Source organism: Molothrus aeneus, chromosome 2, assembly GCF_037042795.1.
Source record: "Molothrus aeneus isolate 106 chromosome 2, BPBGC_Maene_1.0, whole genome shotgun sequence".
Lineage (NCBI taxonomy): Eukaryota > Metazoa > Chordata > Aves > Passeriformes > Icteridae > Molothrus > Molothrus aeneus.
Genome location: NC_089647.1, coordinates 43,261,810 through 43,289,680, shown reverse-complemented (window position 1 = coordinate 43,289,680; position 27,871 = coordinate 43,261,810). Strand labels below are relative to the sequence as shown.

The 27,871-nt window shown below is 39.8% G+C and overlaps 1 protein-coding gene across 1 annotated transcript in view; it reads right to left on the bottom strand.

Moving 5' to 3' along the window:
- The window catches only part of ZC3H12C (zinc finger CCCH-type containing 12C), a 37,790-nt gene extending 10,146 nt beyond the window's left edge, over positions 1–27,644 (bottom strand). The window contains exons 1-2 of the mRNA XM_066570876.1: positions 27,573–27,644; positions 7,542–8,308 (exon numbers count right to left, since the gene is read on the bottom strand). Of these exons, the coding sequence (XP_066426973.1) occupies positions 7,542–8,236 (695 nt within the window). The 5' untranslated portion in view covers positions 8,237–8,308; positions 27,573–27,644. The remainder of the gene's footprint in view (positions 1–7,541; positions 8,309–27,572) is intronic.
- Positions 27,645–27,871: the final 227 nt, after the last annotated feature.

The window sequence follows — 27,871 nt, the reverse complement described above, 5'->3', positions numbered from 1 at the left end:
TTCTGACTTTTTTTCCTTCTTCTTAGTTGTGAAAAAGATGAGAAATGTTTGTACTTCTTTGTCAAGAAACTTCCTTTAAAAAATCTCCTTCCAATCATTAGGAATATGAGAAAGCTCACATCAGCCAGCTGTAGCCCTGGGTGAGATACTGGTTTACAGTATTTTGGTTCTGTTTGATGACTATCTAGCACTCTCAGTTGCAATATAAAGTTTAATTCTTTAGAAGTACCTGTTTCTTTTTCATATCATGAATGAATGATTCCTTTTACCATCATGTTCATATTTGGTCTGTTGATAGTTGTGATTTTATTTTTAAATGAAAGAAAATAAAGTAGCATGTCTCCTGAGCAAAAAATCAATCAAGCATTTTTTAGGCTAGGAGAATTAGTAAAAAGTGTAAAACTTCTGATGAGAACACTTCACTTTCATTTTCTCTGTTACCTTCCTAGACCCCAAATTAGATTTCCTACTGACTCTCTTGGAAAGACTTGTGGTATACACACTTAAAAGACTATTTAGAATACTTGAAAGACTTCTAGTGTCCTCCAATACAATATCCAAACCAACACTCAGATTCTGAAAGCTACAGAAAATATGCCATTGATGACAAGAAGCGAGGTCTATAATAACGTCTGCTGCAAACAGCTTTTTATACAACTGAAATCTGGACACATCCACACATCTACCACGTAAAAGCATATTGATTAAAAGCAAGAACAAAACCAAAACACATTCCTGCCCATTACAAGTTATTACAGAGTTACCAAACTATTTTCTTCTATGATATCATGGGAGGAAGAGTGTTCAGTCCATAGCACAGAGAGGAATTTCCATCCTGTATCATATTGGTGACTCATAACCCTGTAGCCTGATTTTGTATCTAGCCTCATCCCTTTTTAATTACTTTTTTTGAGCTCTACTAATTCCCTAATCACATGAATCATTTGTCCCAAACCATTTCTCATTAACCTGAGCCTTCTATCAGTCCTGCATTTGCTCCCTCTTTATATGTATATTTTGGTGCTGGCATGAAGCAGATAGAACAGGTGCCAAACGTTTTTTTTTTTCCATTAGCCCAAATTACTTCAATTCTTTGAGGTGTTTTAAAGAAAAAAGCCTTGGAAGCTGTCGCATATTACAAGATACCTTTTCCCCGTAGGGCTTCCAGTGCTGGAGCACTCTCCAAGTGCAGCAGATGCTGTCTCCAGCCAGAACTGTACGTGGGTCCCTGTCAGAGCACGAGCCACACACTCAGCACTTGAGGTCAAAACAGGCAAAGACAAGCTACACTCAAAGCTGCCAGTGACAAGCTCCTATCCATGTGATTGTTACTTGCTGGAAAAATATTTTTATCTATTCCTTATAGTGACTTCTCAAAATAAACTAAAAAAATAGATAGATAGTGGTACTGAAAGATGAATGTCTGAATCAAGGTACCAAGATACAACTACATCTACCAAACTCAGCAACACAATCTGAGGAGAAGCTAATGCAGTTATTCCGTTAGTTTGTTAAAATAAATGAGCAATTAAATTGTCACATGAGAACTCCATGTGGCACAGACAAGACAACTGAGCCATCATCCTGACACAAAGGATGCAGTTGTGGAGAACCTTCTGTGTCAGGAGGATATCAGTGAACCTTTTACTACAGCCCAATGACCTGCCTCAGGGTTAACACCCGGGACCAAGGCTCAGTTGTCTGAACAGAGATATCTAACACTGCATAGAAACCCCAGTGACACTTTCTCCAGCTGAATGCCACTCCTGAATGGCACTGGGGGCTCTACCCATGACTGTCAGGCCTGGGTGTATGTTTCTGGCGCCACCAAGCACCTACAACATCCACAGCTGGCAGGATGGCTGGGCATGAAAGATGGAAGAAAATTGTTAAATATCTGTCTTAAAACTGGGGCTGTATTTAACTAAAAACCACCTCCCCAAATCAGCATCTTCCTCTTCCCAAACAAAAATGAGTACACTGTTTATCTCATGCTGTGTTTTCCCTTGTGCAATGATGCACAATCAAGGATCACTTAAATACACAGGCCAAGGTTTTCCAGAAAGGGAAGCTGAAAGGCATCACCTCCATGGCCTGAGAATCCCAAGGGTAAAGTTTTCAGAGGAATCTAATTGACCAAAACAAGATCAATTGATTTCAATCTGCAAATCAAACCAACACGATCAAAATACTTTGATTTCTTTTCCCATAAACTTCTGAAAATTGTCGTCTAAAACTAATAATAAAGCAAGTAAAGTAATCAAATAATTTTACATCAGCGTTATTCATGTTGCACTCTCTGTAGGCAAAGCAAACTTATTTTCTGCCAGTAAGTTTTCAGCAAAAATTTTTATATATATTTGAAACATTCTATTCACAGTCAGCAAAGAAAGTCTGAAGGCACCCAGGACACCCAGTGAAAACTATCAAGGTCCACAATAGCTCTAGGGGATTATCTAATTTGCTGTTCAGCTCTGATTTTAAGTTTACATACACAGAAAAATCAGTCTCATCTTTAAGAGCATTCTAACAAAAAACCTTGATGTTTAAGGCTTAAACTGTGGGCATCTTTCCTCTTCTGAAAAAAGATTAACTCAACACCAAGAAAGGTAGAATGACAAAACAAGACCAGACTTTAAGTATCCTATAGGAAGCTAAATAGCAATTCTTCAAGTCATAGCTTGCAAAACCTCCTTTCTGCTATTCAGTTGAAAGAGGGTGTTTTCTTTGTTTTTAAAACTTCAGCCAATTCATATTATTTAGACCATATTGTAGCTTTAAACTTGATATACACAAGATGCATTTGATGACTCATTTACAGTTTAATGCACAAATGACAAGCAGTGTCATATGAAAGTTTAAGGAAAGCTTTCCAAATGTTACCAAAAGGCAGAAAAAAATGACTGTTGGGTTTTTCTGAATCTACAGTTTGCTAAAACAGCTTGTCTGTAACAGGAGTAGTCACCAGACAACTGGCATACATGAGGGCTCTGGCTTGCCAGAGTAAGTTGTTCTGACCCAAGCCTTTTTCTGTGCTGCTCAAAAGAAATTCATGAATCCATCAGCTCATTAGATGCAACCAGTTCCACAAATATGAGCACCCAGTCACATAATCAGACATATCCTTCCTCCTTTGTGTTGGATCGAGTTGTTCTCCCAATGACAAAAACATCAGGTTATGTTAACATGTCGAATGGAAAAATAATCCTTTCTGATTCCCCCTGCTCTCTGATTTAGGAAGGTGAATCAACTCATTTTGCAGCCACCCAGTCACTAGATGAGACGCAGATAGGAAAGCATGCCTGGCAGTGGGATAGAGGCAAGCCTAAAAGTAAATCACTCTGTGTCACTCACCGGATGTTTTGTGAAACTACATCCTTAATTAGTCATGGAATGGAGACACAGGGTAGCACAGTGTTTGATCCTTCCAGAAGAGGACAGCTATCTCATTCTACTCGAATTACTGGACATCAGACTCCTTACCTTCTCCATAAAACTTTTCCTCCCCATCAAATACATCCTTTAAGTGAAAATTAGTAGCTCTTATCTAGAATAATTCTAATAATAAATGTTATCATCATGTATGTGCATTACAACAACATGGCTGTAAGAATATAGATCACAGTTTAACCATTCCTGTGATAATGTGTGAGAAAGCTTCCAAGAACATCTCTCAAAAGACTATCTACAGTCTTGCTTAGAGCACAGGCCCATTTTTCTTTAGCAATTCCAGAGTGAACTCATTTGCCACAGCTTGGAAGAGTGAAGACAAAACCGTGACAATTTTTAGCTACACATAACAGGACCGTGGACATTTGCATACAGAAATCTGAAGAAGATTGAACTGCAAGTGAACTCCTGTCTCTCCTGCATGTAAAAGCTGAAATCTTTCCAGTATTTGAAGTGCTTAGTTACTAGTACCTATTTTCTTGGAGGGGAAAGGGCAGATCCTGTGGGCAAACAACTGGTTGCACAACTGGTGTCAGCAGCTGAGACTCATCTTTTACATACATGGACTGGCTTTTCTAATCAAGGACTGATTTCTAGAAAAAGGTGGGATGCACTGGACCCATCAGCCAGTTGGCAGAGATGCTTTTGTTCTGACCAACACAGCAAGGCATCAGTAATCCAGGAAGTTTCTGGAATGCTTTTGCGGTAACTTCTTAACGATGGTGACTGAGTACCTAACAAGTGCACCAGCTGGGCCTCATACTTAGAAACAAGGGAGAAAGAGACTGAGATGGGAAGGTCAGGGGCAGCCTCTGCTGCAGCAACCATGAGAGGCAGATCCTGTGAAGAAAGAGCAAGGCAAAAAGCAGATTACAAGATCGGAATTCTGGAGAGCAGATTTTGGCCTACTGAGGAGAATCCCAGGCAGAAGAGTGCACAGGAGAGAAGATGGATTTTTCAAGGATGAAAGCTTGCTCATGCCAAGCTCAAGACTGGCCCACAGCAATGCACAGAAGTTTGGGCAAAAGTAACAGGACAAGACTTTTCCCTCACTGACTTTTGGGAACACTGAAATGGAATATTGCCAGGCTTCTGGGGCCTGGCTGATGGGTGTTAAGGGAGCTGGCTAATGACATTGTATGGCCTCTCCTGGCAATTTTTGAAAGGTTGTGGTGATTGGGAATATTCCTAATGTCTAGAAAAGGGCAAATATCCCTTCCATTTTAAAGGGGATAAAGAAGGGTAATTCAGGGACCTACAAAGCTGGTCAGCCTCACCCTGATCCCTGCAAAGGTGATGGAGCAAATTGTCCTGCAAACTATTTCTGCATGTAGATTGGATGAAGATGACTGGGAACAGTCAGCATGGATTTATGAAGAAGAAATATGCTTGAGCAGCCTCACAGCCTTTTATGGTGAGATGACTTCTTCAGTGGATGAGGAGAGCTGTGGACACACTGTTTATTGTGGCTTTAACAAAGCTTCTGACAGCTTTGTTCTTGTAGCAGCCTTCTCTTACCACAGCCTCACTGCTCCTACTTCCCTAGTTTGTCAAAGTTAGAACAGAGATGGACTGAAATCTGACTGAACTGCTGGACCCAAAGGTGATTAGAGGTAAAAAGTCCAGTTGAAGGTCAACCAGTATCTGTGTACTCCAGGGACTGGCACGGGGGAATGCATTGCTTAACATCTTCATAATGACCTAGATAACAGAATAGAGTCCACCCTCAGCAAGTTTGCAGAGGAAGCTCAGCTGGGAGGAGAACACCAGATGGGTGTACTCTCATTCAGAGGGACCCTGGTCAGGGTAGAGCAATGGGCCAACATGTACCTCAGCAAATCCAACAGAGGGAAATGCCAATCCTCCAGCTGCAGAGGTCTAACACCAATCATCCCTACAGGCTGGGGGCTGATCACCTGGAAAGCAACTCTGAAGTGAAGGACATTGGGGTTCTGGTGAACACCAAGCTGATCATGAGGCACCAATGCGCATTTGCAGCACAGAAGGCCAACAGCCTCCTGTGCTGCATTAGGAAAAGCACTGCCAGCAGGTCGAGGCAGGGGATCCTTCTCTACCCATGCATATGGAGTGCTGGGCTCAGTTCTGGGCTCCCGCATACAAGACAGGCATAGACAACACTGGAGAAAGGCCAGTGAAGCACAATAAAATTAATCAAGGGACTGGAGCACCTTTTATACAAGGAGGAGGGGCTGAGAGAGATCTAGGACTGTGTAGCCTAGAGAGGAGAAGGCTTGGGAAGATCTTATCCATGTGTCTAAACACCTGATTGGAAAAAATAAAGGGAACAGAAACTGATTTCTCACTGGTGTCCAATGACAGAACAAGAGGCAATGGGCACAAAATAGAATACAAGAAATGTTGCTTTAACATAAAGTAAGGAAACTTTCTTACAATAACAGCATTCAAACACTGGCCCAGAGAATACATGGAGTCTCCATCTCCTTAGAGACATTTAAAATCCAATTGGACATGGCCTTGAAATGACACAGCTCTGTGTATGGATCTCCAAAGGCCCCTTCCAAATGGAATGATTCTGTTATTACATTTGGTAGAAAACAAGTAAAGACTTGATAATTTGATTCTTAGATACAGAACAACCATTCTATGAATAGATTTAATCTATTTATTAAGGTCCTGCAGCATGCATCACATACATTCATAGTTGGTTCATTTGATGCAGGTGGTCAAGAAAGTAAATTGAACATACGAAGGCAGATCCTAAATATTTATGCTAATAGCTGAATAAACATTAAGGAAAAATTACAGATCTGGAGCTAATTCTGGAATGTGTTCAGTACAGTTTGTAGGAGAAGTTGAACCTAAGTCCACTCACCAAGTCTGAGCTGTGCTAACTAGCTAACACACAACCATTTTGGATTCATGTGAAGTACAAAAAACCACCATTTTAGAAGTCACTGGGTAACTTGGTTGAGTACCACAATTGTGTTTGTTCAACTGGACATGCCTCCTCTACAGTTCAAATTGAACCAAGAGATAAGGCATGACACATCCAGCAAAAAGAACTCACAGGAATATACCATATTAAATAAGTAATATCCTTGCCTTATGTGCTAATTCCTCTACTTAAAAAACCAAACCCCATAATACTGGCATAAATAAGTGGTATATTTAAATTTCATTTTAAAAAGCTTCATTTAAAGGGTAATGACTTCATTAAAAGCTAAAAAAAAGTCCCATGGAAATGCCAGGGGTTTTCTTTAGCCCAGGAAAGTCTTGCATATTCCTAAGGTAATGAAAATCACATCAGGTCATCAGAAAACTGACCTACTAAATCTTGCTGTTAGTAATCAGACAATCCTTATGACTTACTGAACCAGTTACCAATCAATTTATCATTTAATAATTTATATCTCCATAAAAACCTAATCTCTCAGCATGTCTCTCTGCCATTTCCTTCTCTCTTTAATCACCGATGAAGCATGAACCTCTCGCCTTCACAGGCAAGTTTCTAATTATGCACCCAGATGACTGGGTCAGGATCAGTGAGCACTGCAGGTAAATGTGCTAGCTGTGGGCATGTAAGTGAAAGTCATCTTTCACACACTAATCTCAACAATTAATGGCAATAAAACCTAACTCCAAAACTGGCAACCAAGACCAATCTTATGGGCAGATTAGTTCTCACAGATTAGCCAACTAAGAAGTATCCCTTAAGCTGCTTAATTCTACATCACTATTTTATAATCTTAAGGAATCTTACATTTGCTGTTACTTTCTGTACATAACTCCATCCAGAAATTGCCTGTAGCAATGGTGACTATCAAAAATTAAGGACTAGAGTGGTAGTAAGAAGGAGAGATTTGCTATCTGCCTACAAAGGGACAATGGCATTAACCTCTGGTTGTTCTAACAGTGAGTAGTACACCACTGAAGTCCTACAGACAGTAGCCTGATTGCAATATCAGCACTCTGTGTGGTTGACAAAGACTTTTAAAAGAGACCCTGCATACAGCTTAAGGAAGTCACACCAAACATCAGTGCTTGAACTGAGGGGCAAGAACTTTCCGTTTCCATTTAAATAGAAAAGCAAAACCTTCATGGTCACATACCTCATTGCAACATTGCTGCCATCAATAACTATTGGCCTCAGGTTGTCTCCATCCTCTGTCACATCCTCCTGCAGTGGAGACTCTGACCTCTGAGACTCTATGGAAGACGCTTCACGCATTACACTAGTGTTAGCATTAGTTACAGTCTGATCAGTCTCAGTTTTATTCCCAAGTTTGACAAGTTCTCCCAAAATATCGTTTATTAAAGCATCAGTACCAAGTTTATTTAGTACAAGTTGAACCTGCTCTTCAGAGTAACCCAACTTAAGTGCAAACTCCAGTTTGGTTTGATATTCTTTCACCACATCAGGAGGCTTTTTGACTTCCTTAGGTACTATCTGAGCCTCTTCTATCCTAAAGTCTTGCAAGATCTCATTTCTTTTTAGTATATGAGGCTCTAAGCAAGGAGATCGGCACAGCTGTCGATGAGTCTTAGGCAATAAATGTGACTCCGATGCAGAATTATTCAGTCTCTCTGAATCATTATCAGAATTTGTGCTTTCTTCGGAGTCACAGCTTGAGCTTCCAGAAGTCTCTTCAGAGGTCTCCTTTTCTCTGTCTTCCTTCCTAGAATTAACCTTATCCATCGTTGGCTTCTCCGCCATCGACCAAGGTACAATTGCATTTATTTGTGTGCCAGTGCTCCCCACATAAAGGTGGCCTAAGTCATGACCCAGATGATCCTTCAAGCCCATGAAGCTGCTGCATGCACTTGACTCCACTTTGCTGTTTTTCTTGTATTCCTGAATATAAAGTGTTCCGTATTCCTAAAGAGAAAACAAAAACGTTGCAACTGGTTACACGCATTACTTGTTTCCTATTTTCTTGCTGCTTCCTCAGAACTGCATTTATTCTCTTGCAGCCGAGAAATAGAACTTCTTTCTTTTTATAAACATGGAAGGCTTTTTGTGGAAAAAACTTGCTAAGGAATATCTCTACTAAGAGGATAAATAACTAACCACCTGTCTTCTGAATGTATCAAATGTTTTACTTATACATTTCTAGAAATGGATTTATGAAAGAATATGAAACCAAAGACTCCAAGTTTACCTACTGTAATGCAGAGACAGGAGTAAGGTAACTATTTAAAAATAATGAGATATTTCTTCTAGCATAAGACTATGTTGTAACGACAACAACAAAAAAGTGACTACAAAATACTCTAGAAAAGGTTTTCAAACTAAATACCTTACAGTATGTTGAACAGAAAGAAATTAGCATAGTGCAAGATCCTCTGGCTTATTAGTAACAGAAAGCATGATTAAATAAAAACTTATTGGCCCTGAAAGACACTATCAGCTCAACTGAATACACTCAAACTATTTCTGAATTCCCTTATAAAGTGATAATTAAGTCAAGAAAGACTAATTGCTCTCAACAGAGTGTTGTACTACTAACACATACAGCATTTAGGGACGTGGATTGATCTAATGGCCAATAAAGCCAATGGAAGTCTTTGCACTAATTCCAACAGACCATTCATCAAGCCAACAAGACAACAAAATCAAAAGCTGGTTTCAGCTCCTGCATTAGATTTTTGCAAGCCTTTAGATAAATCAACCTATACCTGTATAGATACGAGTCATTTAGGAAGAATGGAAGAAAGAAGTTGCAATTTTCTGGACTTCATATACTCGCCATATCGGATTTTCTTGAGGAATTTTGCATAGCCGTAGCTATACAGAAGTTAGTTACCCATTTCATCACAAACATTACTTAACAACCTACATTTAAAGGCAGATTGCTACCTCTTTCCCTTACTTTGTTCTTTGAAACAGCAATCTTTGCTAACTGCTTCAATAAAGAAAATAAAACATAAATTATTTCTCATAAATAAAAATGGACCATATGGACCAATTGTACTGAAAGGTTACCATGAAAAAGAAGAATTTAAATTAAGGAAAGACTATGAAACAAAGAGTTCTTTCACACTTCCATCTTGTAAGGCAGAATATAAAGCAAGATATAGAGACAAAGGACTTCACTTGAACTTAAAATTTCTGTCAGCAAATACATTAACTCTCCCATCCCCCTACAGGTGAGCATTTAAGACTGGTGTGGTATTTTTAATATACAGTGTACTTTCCTCTTCTTGCAATAAGATAATAATAAAGATTTGAGAGTGTGCACCAGAGAAATTAATCCAGGTTTAAGATTAGAGAGAATCAAACAAACAGTCCAATCCATGGCTCAGTAAAAGTAGATTCTATAGGCAGGGAATACCAAGACATCACCATCGTGGTAGAGCGTTCTGGGGCACAAAAATCTTACTTTACCTGAACATTTCTAGTTAACATAAATAAATCTTATCTATCGTCAGTGCTTTCATCTCCAACACCTTAATCACAGCAAGGTCGATAAGGAAGAAAACAAAGTTTTATTTAGATCTTATCTTGTTAGAAGGCAGTAGGGCTGTAATTCTCAGGCAGTGTATTAATGAATATTGCCTTCTCTTAATGTAAAGCTTTAGGATTTCTAGCCACCCGGAGATAAAACACAACAAGAATTTAGGAAATGGACCTTTTCACACGGTGATTTATTAACTAAGATAATACACTTGATAGCACAGAGGTAGTAACAAATCACAATATTCCAATAAAAAGATACAGTTAAAAAACCAACACTGTGGCCTTCACAGGACCGACACACACACACACCACACACAAAAATTAAAACAAATCGCAAACAAGCAGCCCCTATTGGAAGCCAGGCTGCCTAGCAACCAGCCTCTAGTTGCTAGGATGCGCTCCTTTAACATACCATCATGAATACTAGCACAGCCAAAGAATAATTTGGTATGAACAAAAGCCCATGAAAGAGAGCGGGACTTAAGTGCGTCTGGTTTCCCCTTGGAGAACAATGCAGCTGCCAAACCAATCTGGAAGCCCCGACATCATTGTTCCACCAACCCCACAATCTGCTCTGACTCGAGGAAGTCTAGTTAATGGGCAATACTTTTAAGCTGGACTGAAAAGTTGAGCTGGCTCATGTACCGCTGCTGTAGAATACAGGGAGATAATGGGTCACTGCCTAAATCCGTGTACTGTGAAATGTCATTTTAGTATTGAACTAAAAGTGAAGGGAGGGTTTTTTTGGAAGGGGGGGAAGAAGAGTTTGCATATTAACAGCATCAAATACCAAAAGCCTGAAGTGCATAGATTAGAAAGAGGATTTTTTTTTTTTTAGTGTTAAAATAATACTTAAGTCATTCTCCAATCACTTCTTTCTTGAAGTTTAAGTGCTTTACAGCAACTACAATCATAACACCCTCCAGTGCAATTCAAAGAAGTCACTAGCATATGAATGTGTCTGAAGATCAGGCATTATACGAAACGTACTTTAGATGATTTGCACATCAACTGCATATGAAAAATGACCATAGCCTGAGCTTGGTCCATTGTTAGGAATATATACATAATAAGCCTCACATCTATCTGCTTTAATTTTCCTGTCAATCTGCATCATTCTTCAATATATAATTGCTTGTTTTGCAAAGAACTCTACTGTTTTTCAGAAACTATTTAAAGAACAGAATAATAGAAGGAGCAGCTTTAACATCTCCCACAGATAATATATAGTCATTATACTATTGCTTTAAAAGCATAGTTAAAATTGTATTTGTACTGTAAATTCAAAGCTAAATATTTCTGAAATAGTTTTGTATAAGCAGTACACTATTCCTGGCATTTGGCCTAAAATCTGCATGTAAACTGGACTTATTTTCAGAAAAAATTCTTACAGTGCCTGGAAACTTTGTATATTGTATTTGTGGTCAGTAGCAAGTCTTAGAAACATTACACTTTGGAGCTCCCATCATGATGTCCTTTATGAGATTCACTGACTAGAACCATGAAAATCAGATGTCACTACTGAATGCTGCTGATTATTTTGTCTTGGTTTGGTTAGTGAAGAGCAACACGCCAGGCAGTCAATTTGAATGAATTTGTATTCCAAATAAACACTAGTGTACCTATATACAGGACAACTACAGGAAGCTCATGAAAACCAGAAAAGGTCACATTTATCTAAGGAGCAACAGCAGCTAAGAATTCTTTATTCACAAGGAGCTTTTATTACACACATATGGTTTTAAAGTATGCCGACTGATACAATGCAAAATAGCTAAGAAAAGCATCTACTATGAATTCTGATTTAAATGAAAGACAAACAAACAAAAATCATCCCAAAAATTCCAGTCATGAAAGTCTTCACTTTTTTGTTATGCTCACCACAGCTCAGTAAAACAATTTGTATTTATGAAACAGTTGATAAAATGGGTAACTCCCAATTTAGACATACCTATGATAACATAAGTTTTAAACTATAGCCCATTTTAAATGACAGTATCTCACACTGTGTTCATTGTTAAAGGCTTAAAGTACTGCACATACATTTATCAGGTATAAATATAACAATCCAGATGAGCACTTCATTGTAGAAGTATAATATTTTACCATTTCTTAGAAGTTGTCACTATTTTCCACTAACCATTAGCAACAATCAGCCCATCGGTTCACCTCCACACAAAACAGAAATATTTCTCAAAGGGACAGGGGCTAGTAGATCACCTAATCTTTTACTGTGTATTCAGATTTCCACTTACAGTTGAACATAAAAAGTCATTTTATGCAAATTTAGTTCAAAGAGGAAAATAACAGAGTAAAGTGGTGTCATGTGGCACAGTATAACAGAAAATGTGTATTTGCAAAAGACATCAACAAGTTTCTGAAGATACAGTCTACAAGGAAAGAGTTCAACATGTTTTCACACAGGTAGACTTTTTCTAAGTCTCCTAAACACAAAATGTAAAATATTGAAATAATTTTGTTGAAACACTCACTGCTTGTCACAAACAGAAGTGCAGAGTTGATCAGAAAAGAGAAAAAAAGAACGTATCTGTTATCCAAATGATAAAGATACTGCACAATGCAAATAAAACAATGAATATGTAATAAATACCTACTGCTGTAGTTTCTATGTATTTAATTACCATTGTATTTGAGCGAGTGCTGTTGTCTGCATCGTTCTATCCAACAAAGGAGGGATGTCCCATTGAACAGATTGGTTAATGCTCTGGGGCAACAGATGTCTACTGGAACTGCAGGAGACCAGCAACTGGTGGCCTGCCCATCTTCTGAAAACTTTCAATAGACTCATGCATATGTTCACACAATAGGGCATGTGGTAGAAATGCAAACCTCTTTTTAACCCTTTTATATGCTCTCTTTCCCTCTCAACTGATATATGAAGGTCTTTGTTTTGGGCTTTTTTTTTTTACAGAATCCTTGGAACATAGGCTCATGTGTGAGCACAGAGTGTTTGTTCTTCAGCCTAACATCTGAACTCAAAATATAAAACAAAACAGATTAGAAACTTTATAAAAGCAGCCGGACTAGATCTGACATACTGATAACTGGTTTTAAAAACTTAAAACCTTTGTACCTGAGAGCACCCTTGTGCTCAATCTTACATGCCAGCCTCTTCAGACAGCCTATAATGGAGCTCTTCCTACTTCCACAAACATGGCAAATTTCACCCACGGTGTGGTATAATGGAAAAGGTGTCTAATTCTGGTTTTCGTTCTAAGAGCTTTTTCTACTACTCACAATTTAAATAACAGCTTATTTGCAAAAAAGGGTAAATACCTGTAACTTAGAAGTTGAAACCTCTCCTTCTCCCCAATGGACTAGAGAATTCATTCTGTTGATGGCTACTCCTACCATTTTCAAATTCTGGGAAATGCACCATTACTGATGCTTTCAAAAGTTCCTTAATAGAATGCAGAGTGAGTCAATGCTCTTTAATATACTTAATCTTAGCACATAACTGGTTTTCTATCCCTCTTTTTCCAAGAGACACCCAAAGTGTGCAAATCTCAGCCGACACGCAGGCTAGCTTGTTGTCCAAATGCAAACTGATAAGGCTGCAACGCCAGAAAGGTGAACCGTCCCGTTTGTGCAGAGAGAAGCCCCCATACTCACGTTGGCAGGAAAACACACAGACATTGGTTTCTCTTAGCTGCTCCAGAAGCAACTCCTTAACACGATTTCAGCTGCAGACTTCAGGCAAGCAAGCAGAACAATGAATGGACGAACAGATGGACCCGCGATGTCTTTGCTTAACCTACTACTGAGCGGCTGCGGAGCCAATCACGGCCGGCAGAGCTCACAATTAGTTGGCTGGGCAGATGCAAGGCAACCTCCCCATCCTGCATCAGGTTCCGAGGTTTCTAAGATAAGCAAGTTGATGTCATTCTCAGGGTCTGCCCCGGGCAGCATGTGTATTAACGAGGGGTGTGCAGCAACAATAGGCCATACAAAAGAGACTAGCAGGCAGCTGCTGTATGAGAGCCAGAGTCATTAGGGAGCAGGCTGCCAACAAGAAACACCTGGCTTGGGCAGACTTCAGCTTCTCCTCATTGTTTCTAATTCATGAAACAAAGAAAAGAATTATTTTTTAAGTAGTAAAAATTGTGAGTTTCTATTAAAATGTATCAGTCTGAAGGAATATAACCCCTTCTATTATGGAAACAAAATGTTCTTTGTCAGGAAAAATATTAAAGAAAAATAAATCTATCAGGAGCTATTGAAGTCCCCTTTTCTTGTTAGCAAAATTAATCATAGCAGTATAAAGCACAAGGAGGTATGAAAGGAGCCCACACTAAACACTGAAATGCATTCAGAAACTGCTTTCTGAATTTTCTGACACTTTTCTACATTAGTCAATAATTGCAACAAACTTGCATTTACAACAAGTCTAAGAGAACTTGTAGGTAATTTCAATGGAGCGGGTGAAAGCCTTTAAACTAAAACCACATAATATTAATATATGGAATAATGGATATTTTTAAGCAGTTGAAACATTAGAGCACTTGACAGAAAGGAACTACAAACCACTCTTTTGTTCTGGACTCCCTTACATTTGTTTGCAACACAACTGCTTTCCCCTATTATTTTTTCACAGATCTGTTCTAGATGCCAAGATCTCTCCATCTCTTCTCGATGACAGAATATTTCAAGAGAAGTCTGGAGCTAGGCTATAGCCAACTCTTTATTGTTTTTATTTTCAATTGAAGTAATCCACACAGAAACACAAACTCCAGTCCACATCTCCCCTCACTGCCCAATATTTCCATTGCCCAACACAGACATTTAGCAACATAATTGTAGCAAGGTTTGATGCTTGATAAAAAAAGGTGACACACTGTGGACTTTGAAATAAGAATTTGCCATTGCTGATAACTTCAGCTGAAGACAGGTCAACACAGAAGGAAAAGATTCTGCATTTGCAAATGTTCATCTGAATGACTACTAGAAAAGCGTATTTCCTGAACTTCAGCATCATTACATGACTAAAAGCAATAATGAGAACCACAGAGGCAGCTGTCTCCTCTGCTTGTGAGGACAGGCAAACTGCTGGGAAATATCTACTGTGATTTAACAGAAGGGAAGAATGAAAGTAGGTTTGTTACAACTGTTTCAAGTAACTTTCCAAGCTTTATGTGGATATTAAGGCAATTCAACACAGTAAATGAAAGTACATACTGTCATGCTATTACACCGATGCACTTATCAGGTTCCCAGATACTAAACTTCAAGGAAGAAATCCCAACTATAGTTTGTCCACACTGTCCATTAAACACTCCTAAAAACAACTACTAACACCACAAATTTGGAGCTTTTAAGTCAGAGGCAGGAGGAGACTCCACACTAATTTCTGCCACTGTGAGCACAAAGACTAGAGAAAGCTACCCACGAGCACAGTGGGACGCCTGATCCCCAGCACTGGATTAAGCCTCTTTGCAAACAGCGAATAAAAGCAGTGATCTGAAAAAGCTAATCAGTCCCTGCTGTGGTATTTAGACTACCTCAGTTGCCGGTATTGGATAACGTTAAGCATATTAAAACTTCTGTAGGCAAAATTGGAAGCCAGTCCAGTTCACCTATGTCCAAGAACTGCACTTAAATGCAAGCAGAAACACTTGGCTAGTCATTTGTTACCTCCCTGATTAGAGCCAGGCATTTCCTTTGCAATACAGAGATGCTTGCTTTGCAGAAACACATATGATACCCTTCATATACATCTGTAACAGAGAACTCCATGGCAGAGAAGTGCTGTACTTATGGCTCTACAACCACGACTAGTGCAAGTGTATTACTCAGCTTAGAAAACTGCCTTAAAAATAATGCTGTAGGACATTCACTCGCAAAGACCTGCCCCCTCTATGTCTTCTACAGTAACAATAAAAATACCACCCTGTTTCATGTACCGCCATACTCTCCATACACCAAGTGCATGTCTTCAGGGAACTAGGGATAAAATTTAGTTGCAGATTAAAGTTCATGCAAACACCATGCTGCAGCACTATGACTAAAATGAGAATGGATGCAGTCTGAATACTTACATTATATTGTTAAATTTACAGAAAATATTCTAGTAAGCTAGAGTTGGGTGAATTAGGACGACTTTTTCTAATTCTATCTTGTGCACAACATCAGTTACTTAAACCAGATGCCTCTTCTGGAAGCACTTCTCAGCTCTTCCCTAAAAGAAGGTGGGTTGTTAAAGGTTTACAAGGTATCAGATCATCCTATTAAATCACGCTTGTGATGACAGAAAAGCATTCATACTAAGGCTTATCAAGTACATGAGGCTTCCTTGTGGGAATGATGAGCTCACCTGCATGAAAGACACTGTATGAAACAGTGGGGCTGTGCCATCACATCTATGAGAGCAGATGTGCCTAAGAGCATCACCAGTAGGTATAAAGCAAGCACAAGGCACATAGCACAAAGGGACAAAGCAAGTTCTACTTTTTGTGCTAAAACCTCCAAATCCAATAATGAGTTCATAAACAGCTTCCTATTATTATACTCAAAATACAAAGAGGTAGCAAATTAAATCCAGACACAGCAAATGTAACAGCTCCTTCAAATTTCTGGTCTTGCAAGATGAGTAAGCTATAAAAACCTGTATTTGTGGCTGCTAGGTATGGGACATTTTGTACAGTGCTCATCAGGTCCTTAGTGCCACTTGATTAAACAGCAGGCCAGCACAAAATCCTGAATTGCCTGGAGGTGATGGGCTTGGAGACTCCATGGTGGAAGGAAATTTCAGAATGGCACAGCAGAAGGGTATGGGATGCTGCAGAGAGACACAGACCAGGCTGTCTCTTGCTTTGGGTGAGGGGTGGGAAGGAGAGCATCCCCTTTATCCTCCCCCCCACTGCTCAGCGTGGTGTGAAAAGCACACATGGAAGGGCCAGAGAGACCAAAGGGGGGAGAGCTGGAGCAGCTGGGAAATTCAGACAGCAGAGGCTGAAGATATTAGGGAAGCAGTACTATAAGGCAGAAAAAACCCTCTAAAAACCCTACAAAAAAGCTGCTAGCTCCAGCCAAATCTTGTTGTTTCAAACACATTGAAAGCAAAGCCTTATTTAAAGGGAAATTATTTTATGCAAGCATAGAAAATGGTCATTCTGTCATTCTGTAACTCCAGTGGTATTATTGCAGCAATTAGAAAGACAATTTGTCCCATTAACTTGTTTAATTATCTTTTATTTTACAACTTTGTGCTAAGCCTCCTGTAATAAATTATGTTCTTTGCAAGAACACACTGCAGAAGTTAAATCAATCATGTACCACTGCATTTATGAAGTAGAAATTAAGGTTATAGGCTACAGACAAAACTCAGCCCAAAAAAGGTGAAAAACTTATGTTTACTGTTGGACTTGGGAGCTGCAAGGGAGATGCTTATTTTTAAAATTACAAGGTGGCAATGCAAAAAAAATATTCCTTTCAAGTTATACGAAGAGATAGACTATCTTAAATAGAACACTTGAAAGAAGATCACCTAGTTTTGAGGAGTGGTAAGTGGTGCTCTAGACTGGATCTACTCACAGTCAAAACCAGACAAAAAACCACCACTCTACAGCCATACAAAGGACTGAATTAAATGACGCGTAAAGAATGCCAAGAATTCAGAAAAAGAACTGATATTATGATAAAGATGAGTAATGTTTTGCCTAGAGAATGACCAACCTTTCAAAACCACCATATTTTAAAATAAGGTTCAACTGTATTTTCAAATGCAGTGCAATTGCTCTGTAGAAAAATATGCACTTTCAAATGCATTAAAACAAAGTAGTGAAGAGTTCTTTCACTCTTTGAAAAAAGACACATCTCTCTCTAGTTATCCTTAAAATTAAAAAAGCAGAGATGCATTTTCCAGCAGGGCATCATCTTAGAAGAAGACCAGAATGTCTACAGTTTCTGGTATAATCCCATTAGATCATTGATATATTGGCTGCATGCAAGACCTGAGCAAACCATTGCAACATTTATCAGGATGTCCTCTGAGGTGATGAAGAGAAGTAGAAAACCCCAAGTGTTATCATACGTAGCAATTTTTTTGCTAACCACGGGTGAAACAGATCCAGTCTTTATTTTTCTGTTGGTAGACAAAGGCAGTGACCAGGAGCTGTTCATCACAACATGACAAAGCACCAGCCTGCAGCTGCACAGTTCGCCTACATAAGGGACCCAAGAGGCTTGAGCCACACCAGCCAGCTACATAGAAAGCATAAAGCAGCATTCTGTGATGCCAAAAAGCACTGGCATCACCCTCACTACCACACTGAGATGTAGCACCTGAAATGAAATACGTTTTCTGAAGCATATTTTAATTTTAAAATTAAATAGTTTCGAGCATGTGACAAAAAACCCCTCCACTGTTTACCTAAGAGGATGATGATTTCCTCAGTACTGTTACTTACAGATATTCACTGTAGGCATGGATTCCTAAGATGCGCTCCTTTCACAGCGTGACAGAATCCCTGAAGTTGGAAGAGACTTCTCTAGGACATCAGGTCCAACTCTCCTCCTCCAGCAGGGCTACCAAGAGCCAGGTGCTAGACCCTCCCCAGACAGCATCTGAACACCTCCAAGAATGGGCACTCCACAACCTCCCTGGGCAGCTGCCAGTGCTTGGTTATCCTCACAGAAAAAGTGCATTTCCTAATGTTCAGAAGGAATAGTCTGTGCCCACTGCTTCTGGTCCTGTCCATGGGCATCACTGAAAAGAGGCTGGCTCTGTTTGCTTTGCACACATCTTTCAGGTATTTATATGCATTGATAAGAAACCCACAAGTCTCTTCTCCAGGCAGAACAGGCCCAGGTCTCTCAGCCTTCCCTCCTAGAGGAGATGCTCCACTCCCTTCACCATCTTTCTGGCCCTTCATTAGACTTGCTCCATAACTCCATGTCTCTCTTCTGCTGGAGGGCTCAGATTTATCTCACCAGTGCCAAGCAGAGGGGAAGGATCACCTCCCCTGCCCTGCTACACAACCCCTGCTAATACAACCAGGCCACTGCTGGCTGCCTCCAGCACAATGACATACAGCAGGCTCAAGGATTTCCCATCTTTAAGTGGATGCTCTGACTCAAATGTGGTTAAACTCCAGCACAAACATACGAGCCACTGTAAGCACACCTGCACAAGCACACCAGGGCATGCACACAGATGGACAATCCCAGAAGTCTTGTTTCCAAGGGCAGTAAGTCACATGGTCAGAAATTCTTGGGGGTTTTTTGGGAATAGACACAAAGCTCTGCTGGAAAGTATTCAGGGGTTTGCAAGCCTGAAAGCACTGAAACCCCCTTCTACACACTAAGGTGGCTGTTGGGCAACTGCTCTCATCAACACCATCTCATAAACTTCAAGTGTGAAATTCACTGTCTGTTTCTGCAACAAATGGGGGAACAGTGCTTACTTAAAGATTGCAACTGCTTATTTTATTTTTTAGTTTTATTATTTATGAATTGAAGGAGACAAAAAGCTACAAAGTGTTCAAGGGAAAAAAAAGTTTCCACCAGTACATACATGTCAGATTTGATCTCCTCCCACTTCCAGAAAGAGTCACGTTGTCTGGATGCTTTCTGAGCATGAAAATTTGAACTGTCTAATTAACTTTCCCTGTGACAATACTGGGTGGCCAGACAATGCCTACAACTGTACAAAGTGTATACCATCATGCTTAGCAAAGTACTTTTATTCAAATTTGTTCTGTCAGAAGAAAATCCTCTTACAAAACTAACACGGTTATGTGAAAAAAAAGTATTCTCTTCATTTAAATACACTTAGCTAGTCAACTTAATATCTTTTATCTGTGCCACAGACTATTGTTAAGAATTTGAAAGGTTTGTCAGAGGAAAATAGGCTTCTCAAACTGTCTAGAGACATGGCCAGGTTGTGTTTCAGGCCATGTTGCTGGCAATAGAGCCCCATAATCTCCAGGGTTCCTGGACACAGTTCAAGGTGTTGGTTGGACTCTGTGTCGCCCTAAACGGCTTCACAGTGTTATGCTTATTTGAGACACAATTCCTATGCCTGTACCACACGGCTGCAGTTGTCTTTTTGGCCTGGAGCCTTCTGCAAGAGAGCTGCCAGCAGCAGATTTTCTGCACGACTTTCAGCCTTGCCATTTACTCTCTACTGGGATGAAAGAAGCAGAGAATATGTTAAGGTTCAATTTTTTACCCAGATTTAGTAAGCTAAGAATCAGAGAAGACAGAGATGATCATGTGGTTTGTAGAGACACACTTGGCACATAACTGTTTCTTACTTTCTGAGGAAGCTTTTAATAGACCTCACAAGTGGCAACAATGGCCACATTTTACAAAAAGTGGGTTACTGTAGCTGCAAATCAAAGTTCCAAATGAACTTGGATTCTTGGAATTAAAGAAAATAGCTGCACAGAGGTCTATCTTATTACCTGTCATTTAAGTATAGCTTTTCTTCAGATTTACTGTATTCCTGAACTCAGGAAAGACCATCAGAAAGCCTCCACACTGAGCTACATACAGGCTTTGAAATCCTAGTATCTTACGTGTTAATAAAACAGCTTGCTCCTGTTTAATAACCTAATACATCAGAAAGAGACAAACTGTGTTAGTAATTTCACATAATTTTTCCAGCTATTTGTAGTCTCAGAGTCATTCTGGGCTCAGAAGTTTGCAGCTTTTAAAGTAGTAATTAATATTGCTGACCAAATTTTCTTGTATTTGGTTGAAAAGCCAGCTAGATTTTAGACCTGTGAATTCATGCACACATTTCTTTAACTAGGCTAACATTTTGAGCCCTTCTGAACCCCCAGTGCTCATACTTTGTTTTTCCAAGTCCTTGTCATGAAGTTAGATCTGATAAAGACATGCAAATGGGAATACTTTATTCAGAATTGGTGATGCTTTAACATTTAGTATTAAATAATTTAGTTTGGAAGAAACCTCTGGAGGTCAACTAGTCCAACAAACCCCCACTTAATTCAGGATCAGCTACAGTAGGTTGCTCTGTGTCTTTTCCTTTTGAGCATTTCCAAGGCTGGAGACTCCACAACTTCCTCAAACACCTGCCCCAGTGTGTAAGTATTCTCATGGTGACATTTTTCTTCCTCTTCAGCCAGAATTTCTCACATTACCTTGCCAACTGCTGCCTCTTGTCCTTTCATTACATGCCTCCACACAGAGTACTCTGTCTTCTCCAAACAAGTTACAGAGCTGAAGATGGCAATAAGATGCCCCTTGTCTTTTCTTAAATAAGGCTGAACAAACTCAGCTCTCCCGGTGTCTCTCCTTGTTACACAACCTACTCCAGCCCCCAATCAACCTGGTTGCCATCCACTAGACTGGTCCCTGTAAGACAATGTTTTCTCTTGCCCTTTAGAGATCAAAACTGGGCTCAATGCTCCAAATACAATCACACCAGTGTCAAAAAGGTTAATGATCACTACACTTGGGCTGATCCTCTTCCTAATATGCCCTATTTAGCCTTATTGTCTATTTCTGCAACATCATCTTACACTCATCAAGGGACAAGGCTTTACAGTCCACAAAAGGATCCCATGTCAGCAGATGAACTAAACCCTATCTACAATGCCCACTGGAGGTGTCTGTTTTCAGTCTGCCCACTGCAAACATTTTCTCATCAGAGATCTCACAGGCATAATGATAAGTGCATTCAAGCTGCAGATGAACAATTCAAACTGCTCACAGAAGTAGCAACAAAGATCAGCTTTAACATGATGATGCTTATTTCACACTAATGAGTTTGCTTATCTGAGGTCTCTCTTGCAACATATGTATATATCAAAACCAAACTGATTTGTAACATACTAATGTCCAAAATTTATCAAGGCATTACATGTGAATTATAGTCCTACCACAGCCTTATAAAACTTTGGAGCAGCCAGTTTTATGAACAAATCAGATGGCAGACTACCACCAAATACTGTACAAAACCTTAGGGAGAGACTTAAGTACCTATGTACTCTACCAACACCATTAAAACTTATCAAACAACAATTATTCTCACTCCTGAAAAAAACCTGGCTACATAATTTCACAATGCAAACACACACTAAATCTCAGTGAGATCTGTAGTTTAGCTTCTCCTAAATGATCAGGCAAGGGTGGTTTACCAAGTTTCACTTATAAGCAATGCTCAATTCAGAGATGACAGCAAAGATCTCACACAAAACTCATGACTTTGAATGAATCCTGGCAGTAAGGTCAAGCTCCAGGAAGTGAGCACTACCTAAACACATTTAGCCACACAGTCTTTTGCTAGAACCAGATGAAAATCCCATCAATGTATGCATGATACCAGATGTTATTTTCCTCCACAGAACAGCTAGAGTAAAAAGCCATGAAAAGAGAAGTGAACAAGTGGCTGGGGAAACAGCAGCTGAAGCAGAAAATTCTGATTTTAATCTTTCACCAGAAAGCATGGGCTGTACATGCTCAACAACTTTAAGAAACCCAGACTGTAATCCCAACAGTGACAGTTCCAATAAGTCTAATGAGTCCAACTCCCAGCTCGGCAAGGATGGCAAAAGCCTAGCTGGCAACCCAGCAAGAAAGGCAGTACAAACCCCAGAAGCAGTTGCTACAGAGACTTGTGAACCCAGCTGCACAGCCCTGGGCACTTGCACATCACAGTCCTTCCCTAGCCAGAACAAACCATTTCCAGAGGTGTATCTGGCATTACAAATAGCATGTATTAGAATTATTGCTGAAGCAAAAATTATCTGAGGTTTCCAAAGCAGTTGAATGTTTTAAGGTAGAAAAGCCTTAGGGGATGTTGCTACAAGCTATGAGGCTCTAAGGCACTTCACTAAGATAAAGTTGAGATCTCCATGTAAATGTTTATGGCACTTCTTATAAGAAAACTGTCTCTCATCAATAATGAAGCCATGTATCGAATCTGGAAAGATAGATAACTCATCAATTCAAATATTAGCTTTACAGATAACAAAGGATTGAAGAGACCTGTTGAGAGTCAAGGCACCAACTATAATGGCAACTATGAGAGCAGAGAGATGAAGAATGAGATACCAGCTACTTACATTAACAGTTTAAAGAACAAAAGTAGACTTGGAAAGTAGCTTCTGCCAAAAGACAGGCAATCTGTCCCTTTTCCAGACAACCTCTGCCAAACCACCAAATTTCATTAATCCTAAGATAAAAGGTCTAAGTCATAGCAACACTGAAATTTTCAGTTCATCACAAAACTTTAAAGCTTCATGGAACTGATTCATTGATTTCACAACTTAGCACGTTACTTTTTACAGCTCATAGGAGAGCATGGCTCACACAAATGGTCATTTAGGAATTATCATGTGAGTTTCTGTCAAGCAGTAAAGGGCTCAAGGATTTTACTCTTTTAGATGCTCCCTAGACTCTGAAATTTACCTACTCACAGCAAGCAAAATGCTTTTCAGGTATTTGCAATAACCTGTGTCACATTTATTGAACACCTCCAGCTTCTCTGATTCTCCAATCTCTGGCACTCCTCTGCAACTTTCAACCTCCTCCCAAGACATTCCTTTCATACCAAAAGAAGCTACTCTATTTCTTCCATTGGGAGGATTAATAACATCCATTAAACTTCTCTGCACTCCCATCCACTGAATGTCTTGCCCCTCCCTCCTCTCTACCCACTCTTTTCTCAAAATACCAACCTCTCATAAAGTAAAATCCCTCCTTCTTAACAAAGCTTTAGTTTCCTCATTATCCACCCTGAAGAAAACTGTAATTTTAAGCAAGAATACATTTTAAATACTTAGTATAATACTGCAGAAATTTTATGCAAAGAACACCTTTACCCTGAAAGAATTTAGAACCAAATCACTTTGGTCTAAAACAGAGATATTGGGAGCTACATTTATGAGCACATAGAAGGTTTCTACATTTAAAGGACAGCAGAACCTGGGATGGTCTAACATTCTATTCTGTATCCATCTACATGTACACACACACATATAAATATATAAATAGACACCCACACTCCCAGGGAGGAGGATGATGTATGTCAAATTTTAAAGTGTTACACTGGTATCATAAATCAAGCAAATATTACCTTTAAATGGTCAACTCATCAGGAGAGGTAGTCTGGTGCTCACTATGACATAAGCCTGGAAGAATGATAAATCTCACAGTTGCAGAGGGTGAGCTACGTTACCCCCCAGGGGAAACTTTGAAAACATCTCATCTGGACCTTTTGAGTTGGGAGAGTAGAGGTGCAAGTCTTAAACCTGAGGTACGCTCTCAAATCATTCTCATTCTGCAGCTATAACTCAAGAATGAATGGAGCTTGAGTTTACCAAAGCCCTAAAATAATTCTTTAATGGGCAGTACAACACCCTAGCAGAATGTGAAGAGTCAGTGTCAAATGTTAAGTACAGCACTTCATGCTAAGGAAAATGCAATTTGGATTTTTGGCAGTGCAAGTTAAGCTTTTTACATAAGACATGTGATCTAACCTGAAGTAATCAATCCTGATAGGTAAAAGAGAAATGCCTGGTTCATCTAAGCAGAAAGCCCCAAGGTTATGAAAACCTCTGTCAATTTCTACTCACGACTAAACAACTTGGTAAGGAACATGCTTTTTGACAGAGCCTCAAGCTGTTATACAAAAACATTTAAAGATGAAGGCCTTTTCAATTAAAAGTCTCCTCTAGCTCTGGAGATCTGCCTATTCCACAAGATATACACAGGAAAAAATACATACAGTGAGAAAAAAAGTTAAAAAAAAAGAAGGATGAAGAAAAATGAGTGGGGGAGAGGGGAAGAAGAGAGAGTGAAATGCCTCATAACTCTACCAGGAAGGCAATTATGAGCAGATTACAATTGATTTTCTATCTATTTTCTAACTGAAAATAACTACAGTTTGAGGCCAGGAAGTAAGAAAAATGACTCTGATTCTTATTACACCATCTCACCTCTGGTTTTTTTATAGTCTACTTTTAACATATAATTTAGCAATTAAAATGAAGTGTCAATTCTTTCAAGCATAAAAATATGGGCTTGTTCAATTAATGGGTTTCTTGATTCAAACATATGGTAGAAGTAGTACATTTATTATAAATATTTAGCAAGCTTGGAGACATGAGGCATTTTACACATAACTATATATGATAAGAGATATAAAGCATCACTCTACAACTTCAACCGAGGACAGAAACGGCTCAGTCTCTTCATAGAAAAAACTCACTGCAGTTTTTGTACAACATCTGTTTCTTACAGTAGCTCAGACCCAGTTTTCAGTACCCCAAGTGAAAAAGCAAGGTGCAATCACCTCGATCACTAATAAGGCCGCTGGCTAGCTCCCATGGCAACAAACACGATGGAAATGACTGAATGATGAAATATCTCTTGAATAACTTAGAAAAACTCTTATCTATGACTACCTAGCTACATGTGAGACATTGCTTCAGAGAACAGCAAAAGCAGCAGAATAATATTTACAGAAGAGGAAAAGCAGAAGTTTTACATCACACATTTTCTACCCTTCCTCCTAGTTACTATAAATCTCTCTCCCCATTATTTACTACTGTTACTCCCTCTGAAGCATTTCAGTTTTTAAGAATTATTTAAAATACAGATTATGAAGAGATTGATCATTGGATGCTGAGGCTACCAAAATCCAGATTATGATCTGTTTTAATTAAAAAATAAATAAAGGACAATTAGGGGAAAAAAAATAACAGACTCTTTAGTTCTGGGCAGAAATTTTTTAATAACTGGCTTAAGATAGAAGTTAGGGAGATGATGCAGAAAATACTAAACAAGATTTTATGACTCCTGTAATGAAAGAAGTCAAACTAAATCACACATCTCTTTTCTACCAAATGGAGTTGCTTAGCTGTAGCCATTTCTGAGTACAAGAAAAACTGACCTGAGCCAAATAAGTTCCTCATTTTACTTCACACAGACTTTGAACTGCTTTTTCTCCAGCTTGCTTAAAGAGTACTTTCAACTGCATGTAGCATGTATAAGACCTCACAAAATAAAATTTCATAAGGTTTTTGATTTACCTATGTAAAACTGAGCAGTAAATAATCTAGTCAATAGGTTTCATCAAACATCTAACTGCATCTCCAATATTTTCAAGTCTCACCAACTGCAAGCCTAGTTTTCCTCAAAAGTATCAACAGCTCTGGAACACCAACAGTGTTTTTAAAGGTTGGTACAACCCAGAGAAGCAGGCAGTGAAATCACTGCAGCAGAGTGCTGTTCAGCACAGCAGTCAGCATGAAATGCACAATCTGCACAGATGAGTCAAGTCTGGATAATCCCTTCATGCTCTGTCAGGTTGAGAGTATGAGGTTTGTTTTTAAATTGCATACCTTCAATAAACTCCACTTCTCTGCATTCACATTTTAAGACAATATTTTTCAATGCGTGTTTTGATTTGCAGATGTGTAAAAATACTGTTAGTGGAGTTCTGTCTATCAGGATCTTATAAATAATAACTGCCTTTTAAGAAGGACTGCAAATGGTAATGGTAATTGCAGCTCCCCTGGGTGACTGCTGCCCAGAAGTCTGGTGTAGTAATAAAGGTGTAATAACCGTGGTAAGATTTGTAGAGAGATGAAATACTTTGAATTGGTTCAACTACACCCATCAGGAAAAAACAAAAAGTAAGTTTTCGAATTTTCAAGAGTAAGTGGTCTAATTAATGAAGAAGAGGGAGCAGGGAGAGAGAAAACATAAAAATCTCCCCCTAATTCCCTAAAATTGTTGCAATTGTGTATTACACTGACATAACAAATTCTCTTTAAAATGCCAACATGCTTGAGTTCAGATTCATTAATGACAGATTACACTCTGTTGAAGTGTAGTATCAGCCTGGAGCACTACCAGTTAGAAAATTTAGTTCACTAAGATATATCTAATATAATCCTTGAAGTAGTCTTATTGTCAGCTCACTGGCTTGCTATATAGGCAAATGCTACACGGTAAGGAGACAGTGGAAGAGGAAGTACCCTGCCAGTTTGAAAACCCAGACATACTTCAATGGTTTATTTTCCTTCCAGATCAAAAGACCGTGCTACTGCTATCTTAAGTATGTTGTTAATTGCATAACCCTAAGAGCTGCAACTATGAGTTATGTCTCCGCTTTGCAAACACAGATCAAGAGGACAAGACACAGTAAACACGACATTTCAATACCTCTGTTCGAGAAATGTAGCCTGCCGTTTAGTGGGATGCATTTACTTAACCCAACTTTTGGCAACACCATCGCTTATTTCGCCCTGTCAGATGCACCTAGCCAGAGCCAGGCACGGGAGTGCGAGACAGGGCCAGGTCCGGCTGCAGAAGGAGCTGCACAAGCACAGCCCGGCGGAGTTTCCTCCCCCGGGGCATTATAAAATAGCGTCACCGCTCCACAAATACAACCCTACACGCCCGGCGCTACTCAGACATGCCTGCAGAATTACGCCCCAAACACATAGGTGATTGAAAATTAATTTTTACGAGAAATTACTGCTTAGAAGCCACAGCCAGATCTGAGAATGGTGAAACCAACAGATATTGCGGTTCGGTTAGAGAAAGCCAAATTATGCAGCCCGTCCTCTCACACAAAGCGGAGGAAATAAATCTACACCCTCCTCACAGAATTATTAAAAACAGAACAGCCACAAAAACAACCTCAAAAGTTAGAAGCAGGGGAACGGCAGGGTAGGTAGAGTACCTGAAACAAGTTTTAAATTCCTTGTCAGGCTCCCGGTGCGGGCGGGCACGCGTGTCCCCGGGCCGGCCGCAGCTCCGGCACGGCCGCGGGCGGGGCGCAGCACGGCGGGGCGGGCCAGCCCGGCGCTGCCGAGGGGGCACGGCCGCCCCCGCTGCCCCGGCCAGCGGCTCCTGCCGGGGTCGGCAGCGAACAGGTCGGGGAAAACTTTCCGGAGGAACGGGGCCTGCCGAGGCGCGGGGCGACCCCGCCGACCCCTCGGGGCAGAGGGCTGAGGCTGTCTCCTCCCTCACCGGGAAGCG